At 36.6% G+C, this 8519-nt stretch overlaps 1 protein-coding gene across 1 annotated transcript in view; it reads left to right on the forward strand.

Moving 5' to 3' along the window:
* Nucleotides 1–8519, forward strand: part of LOC108296439 (X-linked interleukin-1 receptor accessory protein-like 2) — a gene marked incomplete at its 3' end in the record, with an annotated part of 315823 nt that overhangs the window by 22075 nt on the left and 285229 nt on the right. The window contains exon 2 of the mRNA XM_017518897.2: nt 10–283. Within this exon, the coding sequence (XP_017374386.2) occupies nt 10–283 (274 nt within the window). The remainder of the gene's footprint in view (nt 1–9; nt 284–8519) is intronic.

The raw sequence follows: 8519 nt of genomic DNA on the forward strand, positions 1-8519 counted from the left end.
TTCTTTCAGTGGATGGCTGCATTGATTGGTCAGTGGATCTCAAGACATACATGGCTTTGGCAGGTGAACCAGTCCGAGTGAAATGTGCCCTTTTCTACAGTTATATTCGTACCAACTATAGCATGGCCCAGAGCACTGGGCTCAGGCTTATGTGGTACAAAAACAAAGGTGATTTGGAAGAGCCCATCATCTTTTCAGAGGTCAGGATGAGCAAAGAGGAAGATTCAATATGGTTTCACTCAGCTGAGGCACAAGACAGTGGATTCTACACTTGTGTTTTAAGGTAAGTGTTGTGTGGAAACATTGCCCAATCACATGGCTGACAGTCTTTTGATTGGGGCTGGAATGCATGTAGGTGTGCTTCATGTTGTATAATGGATATGTTATTGAAAGGTTGCAGTATATATGGAGCTTCAGTAAATTCCAGTTCTAATTATCTATCAGAACTACATAGCAATTCTTATTAGATTTTCATAAAATAGGATTCCCATTTGCTGTCTGTGCTTATTTAATTTAAAATATTTGGTGACTCATTTCTTCCCTAACCCCACCCCTGCCCCAGGGTCTTCTATTAACAATTATTTTTGCATACAGCTAGTCAACTCAATTATCTTGATATCTGGCCATGAAAATGATCTAAAATACTATTTTGGCCATGTTTTTGCCTTTCTTTTTTATGAAAAATAGTTTCAAATGCTTCTGGGATATTTCTTAGCAAATGTACTCCAGGCAAAATCCTTCGTAGAATTTGCAATGTGAGTTTGGGTCCACTGCGTCTAAATATTCAATATGGAGCTCTGTAAATACACAGTTGTCCTGAGTTCCTGCGGTACTATAATGGGAAGATATCACAGACACAATTCTTGCTTGCAAAAATTTTACAGCAAAAGCAATATGTTTTTTTTTTCCTTAGGGATTCTACAATGTGTTCTCCCTTCCCCTTCCACCCCAGTGATAGAATCTAGGATCTAGTGTCTAGCATCTCAAATAGAGACTGGATTAGGTATTGAAGTAGGTAGCTGTGATGACCTTTAAGTCACCTTTCAATTCTGCCATTTTGGGAGTCTCAGATCTTGCTCACCAGGGACCTGCACTCTACTATTTGATTTTAACTCCTTGGAAATTCAGACCTTTCCTATTTTTGTATCTTGTGAACTTTGATGCCAAAGCTATGTCACTTCCTCATCAAAAGCACTTGGAAGCCCCTGGCGAGGCCTCATTGTTCAAAAGGCTGGGAGAACAAGGTAGTATATAAATAGAGACCCTTCTGGATGCTCTAAGAACCACTTTTGTGTGTAGAGGTAGAAAACAGAGTTCCAGGGGAGCAAATGGTGAGTTTAGTCTTTGTTTGTGGTAGGCAAAATCTCCAGGATCTTGGCAGAACAGCAATCATTCTGATCATACCCTTAGTGATAAGCGATATTTTCTACTTGGACAGCTCTTGGCAAAATTGAAAAGCAGATGTAATTCAGCTTTAGTGACTGACACTATATTCCCTAGGGTGCCGCTGCTCTTTCCTTCATTGTCTCCTCTCTGCTTGTCTCCTCTCCATCCCCCACCCTTATTAAAAACCCACCAACCAAAAATATCTATCTTTTCCCCCCGCTACACCTATTGCTTTTTGTTTGTTGTTTTTACAAATTTAAAGTTTTATTTAAAGCATCAGTCCACTATGTACAGGTACTAAGCTTACAATGAATTATTATACAAATTATTGCTACTTCCCCAGGCCTGCTAATGTTCTCAGTCTTGTTACCTCCCCTCTTTTCCCTTCTCTGCTCTAACCCCATTCCCTTACTCCTAGTGATGTTAACAACTTAGTGCGTATCCTTACATGCATTTCCCCTACTGTTTTAATTATACAAATATATTGACATTAGTATTTTCTCCCCATTGTTTTGCAAAATGAAAGGAGAGTTATAGATTTATCTGCATTTTCTTTGCTTAGTAAAAATACATAATGTAAATTTCTCCAAGTCAATTGATAGGGAGCTTTTTTTTAACTTTTACTTTAGGTTCAAGGGTATATGTGCAGGTTTGTTATATAGGTAAACTGCATGTCATGGGGATTTGGTGTACAAATCATTTTGTCACCCAGGTAATAAGCATAGTACTGGATGGGTAGTTTTTTGATTCTCTCCCTCCTCCCACTCCCACCATCAAGAAGGCCACAGTGTCTGTTTTTTCCTTCTTTGTACCTATGTGTTCTCATTATTTAGCTCCCATTTATAAGTGAGAATATGCAATATTTGGTTTTCTGTTCCTGCATTAGTTCCTAAGGATAATGGCCATCCCTGTTGCTACAAAGGACATTCTTATTTACAGCTGCATAGTATTCCATGGGGTATATATAAGTACTGCATTTTCTTTATCCAGCCTACTGTTGATGGGCATTTAGGTTGCTTCCATGTTTTTGCTATTGTGAATAGTGCTGCAATAAATATATATGTGCATGTGTCTTTATGGTAGAATGATTTAGATTTCTTTGGGTATATACCAAATAATGGGATTCCTGAGTCAAATGGTTAAGTATATAATATTGTATGTTGCTTAATATTCTATGACACAATAATTCAGTCAATCATTTTCCTATTGATGAGTATATACTTTGTTTTCAGTATTTTGTCCCTACAAAAGGTACTGTAATAAAAATCCACTGTTGGGCTTTAAATAAACTTTAAGAAGTCTTTGATTTACATAACTATTGCAAACATAATACAGAGTTCCTTTGCACTTTATATCCAACTTTCCAATTTTATTAACATCTCACATGACTATAGTACATTTGTTAACATTAATGAACCAATAGAAGTACATTATTATTAGCTAAAGTCCATGCATTCTTCACATTTATTCAGTTTTTCCTTAATGCCCCTTTTTCTGTTTCAGTATCCCATCTCTGGTACCACATTGTATTTGGTTGTCATGTCTCCTTAAGCTCTTCTTGGCTGTGTCAGTTCCTCAGACTTTCTTCATTTTTGATGACCTTCACAGTGTGAGGTGTACTAGTCAGATAATTTGTAGAATGGCCTTCAACTGGGATTTACCTGATATTTTTCTCATGGTTAAACAGGGATAATATGTTTTGGGGAGGAAGATTACAAAGGTAAAATACCATCCTCATCACATTGTATTAAGGGTATAAAGTATCAATATGACTCATAACAGTTGATGTTGACTTTGATTACTTGGCTTGAGGTGGTGTTTCTAACTTTTCACTGTAAAGTTATTCGTTATTCTTTTTTCTTCCTTTCCATACTGTAGTTTTTGGAAGAAAGTTGTTATTCACAGTCCACACTTAAGAAGGAATATCTACATAAATTATTTCAAACTCTTCTGCATGGAAATTTCTCTCTCCCCTTCCCCACTTATTTATATGTTGCATCATTTATTTATATTAGTATGGATTCATGAATATTTATTTTATACATTGGGTTCTAATGCAATTTTACTTAATTTTCTTGCTCAAATTCTTCTACCTTTGCCCACAGGAAGCTCTTTCAGTTGGCTCATTTGTCCCTTCGATATAACCCTATCATCATGAAGTGATGGTTGTATTATTATTATTATTATTATTATTGCATTTACTTGCATTGTAGAAGGATGCTCCAGGTTTATCTTATATATTTTGTGCCCCAGCTCTACAATTAGCCATTTTCCCAAGAAGCCCTATTTTTAAATGGATAATTACATTAGAAATCTAGGTTTGATTGCTGGGTGTGCTCATTGCTACTGGGGTGTTGTTGCTTCTAAGTCCTCTCAGCTGACAGTGTATTTGCTTTTAAACAAAGCCACAGATTGTGAAGGAGCACTTTAGGGATAGTGGAACTTCCCAAGGTCCCTGAAGTCCTTTCCTGTAGGTGGTCCTCTCTTTCAAGTACATTTCAGAGTGGCCTTGTTTATGTCTATTGTGGATATCATCTGAGTCAGAGGTTCTCAATTCACATCTAGACCAATAGAAGAGAAAGGGATGGAATTCCACTAAGATTCAAACATAACTAGTGACTTTTAAATTTTTATGCAGCAGGCCTTAGGTAGCTATTGGGACTGATAGAAGTAGGTGGAACTGTTGGATATTATCCCTCATGTGTGCCTTAGAAAGGAAAAAAAATGTTTGGAAACCACTATTCTAACAGAATCAACCAGTTTTTTGTCAACTCAGAGATATGTAAATCTATTCCAGATTTAAAAGTGAAATAGCTAGCATTTGTCTATGAATAATGAACCTGTTTTTCATATCTAGTAGTGGCCACTGACTTCTAATATGTGCCAAGTGAAAAATTCAGTCCATATAGGTGATTTTATACAATTCCCAAGAGTGACATTTATAGTGAAAAAGGCTCTTAATTTGACAATGTCAGTATTCACCTGAATAAGGTAATTATGAATGATTTTTCTATGTTTAAAGTTTTTCTTTGGCTAGTCTCAAGAATGATAAGTTGAATTACCCAGCATAGTAATGGGCTGGCAGTATTGGAATGGTAGAGGACTAAATTATATTTTCAGAGACAATGCCAATCCAAGAGTCATGCCAACATTTTCAATGGAGGCATGAGTTAATAGGATAAAAATGATAAGAATGATCTTATTTGGCAAAATCTCACATATCATTTTTTCAACAACTTGGAACAAGGGGTGACTTAGGCTGTGAATGAGGATAGATATAGTCGTATAATGCCTCATTGAATTCAGAGATATTGAAAAGAATGATTCGCTGGGTGCGGTGGCTCACGCCTGTAATCCCAGCACTTTGGGAGACTGAGGCAGGTGGATCACATGAGGCCAGGAGTTCAAGCCCAGCCTGTCCAACATAGCAAAACCCTGTCTCTACTAAAATTACAAAATTTATCTGGGGTGGTGGTGCACATCTCTAATCCCAGCTACTCGAGAGGCGGAGACATGAGAATTGTTTGAACCATGAGTTGGAGGTTACAGTGAGCTGAGATTACACTACTGTACTCCAGCCTGAGTGACAGAGTGAGACTCCATCTTACACACAAAAAAATTTAAATATAATTGAACATCTGTAGAAACCTAATATTTGGGGATAATCATGGCAAAGTGCAGAAAATCAGTTATAGGTTCAAAATTATTATGACCATTTACCTCTGCAATGAGGTAAACAGAACAAGGAGCTCCCTTATTAAATTGGAGCATAATCCAAATATTTTTGGTCTTTAATAGTCACTGAAAGAAGAAGTGAGGTTCTCAAAATCTGAATGCCTCACCACATCTTTCTGTACAGTTCCTTAGTATATATCTAACCAGGAGGCACAATTGCTTCGATTTCAAATGTGAATAATCAGTTCACATTTGAATGCTTATTACTCCAGCAAAACACCATCAGAAGAAAAGTTGAGGGGATGGATACATTTGAAATGAGAAGTGTAGCATGTTGCTAATTTTTGAATCTGCATGGTGGGTACATGAAGATTCATCATATTGCCCTTTGTATTTTTGACTATGATTGAAGTAGTCTATAGCAAAAAAAATTAAAAAGAAATAAATGTAAGTATACAGTAATTTTGCCTGATTTTATTGTCACTTAAATAATTCTGGCCTATTCAAACCTAGGTATCATATATAAGCAAGTATTTTTACTTCAGTCAACAAACATGCATTGAATATATATTATGGGATTCACTTTATGGCATATTGCAAGGAGACCTGTGTCTTTAGAAAGAAAAGTGATCCTCTAGTCTACATTAGACACTAAGAAATGGTTCTTAGCATCTTCCACTTTCCTACCCTACTCCCCACCATGGTTACCAAGAGGTTTTCAAGGACAGTGAACATATCTCCTAACTCAATTTCAACTTAGCTATTAATCCTTGAAAAGTTTAGTGTCAACAAGTTGGTTACCTAGGTAGCAATTTCCAGGAGAACAGATAGTTTCTTGTCAGAAAAATGAAAGCCTGGATCTTATAGAATTAACTGACCCCAGAAAAGATCAAGATAGTACAGCAGAGTCTTGGGAGAGCAGGAATTTCTTTCTCAAAATGAAATGTAATTAGTTATTTTTTGACCTATTTTTGGTTATGGCTCTCTGGTTCCATTATTTTTCATGGCAACTTGATAATCTACTTGTTAATTAAATTATATAGGTAACCTTTAAAATAGCAAATAAGTAACCATTTTACTTTATTGTCATTTCATTGCCATTAAATTAGATGTGTTGTAATGTTTAGAAATATGTCCATACTGTTGTGCATTAGCTATGTAATTTCAACTTCATTCAGTTTGTTTACTGGAAGAAAGTTGTTTACAGTTTAGTCAGCAGGATTACCTGCTTTGTAAGAATTAATAGATTATATTTGATAACCATAAAACAATAATTGATCTCAAATAGTCACTGATGAGTTGGCTAATACTGGTGTTTATACATACTTTTTAATTTCATCCCTTATATCATTACACAAACTTCAGTGACTTTGTTTTATGGCTATTTTGCTCAGAATCAAGGTTTTAACCTAACGCAGGGTTGCAAACTCAAAATCTTCAGAGGTCAAGAAGGTAATATAATGAGTGTGGCAGGTCACCTGAAATATTTTGGAGTGTTGGAAGTTGTAGTAATCCCCTCCATAATCTCATTTCACACACTGTACTCTGTTGTCACTACCTCCTATTTTTCTAGCTCATTCTTTCTATGCCTTATCTCTAATAATCTATTGATTCCACCCAGACCTCCTTTTCATTGATCTCACATTTTTTCACTGTACCTTGTTCTCTTCCCATCTAGAATAGTTTCAATTCAGTGGATCAGTCATTATAATCACTCCCATATATACCCTCTTGGTTCTCTTGACCCTTTCTACCTTCATCATACTCACTTGTGAAAACCACAACACTGTTTAAACCTAACTGTCCATCTATACTGTGCCTGCATCCCTGCAGCTAAACTTGGCTGAAGGAAAAAATATAATAATGTTGACTCATTTCACTTTAAATTCATTGTCATGGACCTCAATTAATGCTACCAGGTAGTTTTATTGTATATTCTTAGACCATTCAGTCTCCCATCTGCCTAGATGACTATTTTACATCATCTCCACTCCTCACATCTCCAATATCTCCCCCTCCCTTGATTCCTGTTTTGAAGAAAAAAAAATGATTCAGTCAGAAGAGAACTGCCACTACATCTGCCCACCTACTGGCATCTGTACCTACATATTCTGTCTTTCAGCCTATTACCACAGATGAACTGGCCTTGTTTCTATGTAAGGCCAATCGCTATCCCTATAGTGATTTTTTTGGGGCATGAGGATCCCATAAATTTAAAAATTGAGGGTTCCATAATTTTAAAAATTGAGAAATTCACACAATTATTCAGATATCAAAACATCAGAAAAATCTAGCAATGTCGGGCTTTGCTAGATTTGCTATCCCTATTTGCTTACCTAATAACATCACCTGAGCAATTCTCCTCTCTCTCTCTCCCAGATCATGGAATTTTCTATTTCTACTGGATCACTTCCATCAGCATACACACAGATCAATATTTATGCCATCTAAAAAAATCCTCTCAACTCCACTTCCCTGACAGCTACTATCCCATTTCTTGCTCCCATTTTGGGGATGGGGGACTACTTTAAAGAAAGAATTATCTGGTGACGGTATCATGGCTGTTTACATATGTCCAAGCCCTTCAATTTGTACCCACTAAATATGTGCAGTTCTTTGTATATCAATTATATCTCAGTAAAACTATTTATAAAAAGGAGTTGTCTATATTCAATTTTGAGTTCCTCTCTACTCATTCTCTAATAAATCCATTTAAATCAAAATTTTACCTTCACCACACTTCCAAACCTGCTCTTATCAAAGTCTCCAATGGCCACAGCAATGCTAAATCCAATGGGCAGTCCAATTTTCAGTTCTCCTATTACCTGACCTATAATGTCATGTGGCACAGTTGATCACTCCCTTCTCTTTGATAATACATTATTTACCTTACTTCCAGAGAATAGTACTTTCTTGGCTTTCCTCATACTCTATCAGTTACTCTTTCTCAAGTTCTCTTCCTGGCTCCTCATATTCTTTCTGACCTCTTAATGTTAGAGGGCCCTAGGGATATAGGCCCGACATTGCTAGATTTTCTGATGTTTTGAAATCTGAATAATTGTGTGAAATTTCTCAATTTTTAAATTTCTGGGACCCTCCTGCTCAAAAAAGCCCATGCTCAGATTCAACCACTGAAATCAGTTCTCATACTCTAAGCTAATAAGTTCTGATTCTAACATTAACCTAGAGAGTGATGGTTTAGTCATCTTTTATTTATTTATTTATTTATTATTTTTTCCCCATTGATTTTATTGCATTTTAGGTTTCGGGGTACATGTGAAGAACATGCAAAATTGTTGCATAGGTACACATGTGGCAGTGTGATTTGCTGCCTTCCTCCACATCACCTACATCTGGCATTTCTCCCCTTGCTATCTCTCCCCACCTCCCCACCCCCCACCGTCCCTCCCCTGTTTCCCCCCAACCGACCCCAGTGTGTAGTGCTCCCCTCCTTGTGT

The sequence above is a fragment of the Cebus imitator genome, unplaced genomic scaffold (genome assembly GCF_001604975.1).
Source record: "Cebus imitator isolate Cc_AM_T3 unplaced genomic scaffold, Cebus_imitator-1.0 Scaffold712, whole genome shotgun sequence".
NCBI lineage: Eukaryota > Metazoa > Chordata > Mammalia > Primates > Cebidae > Cebus > Cebus imitator.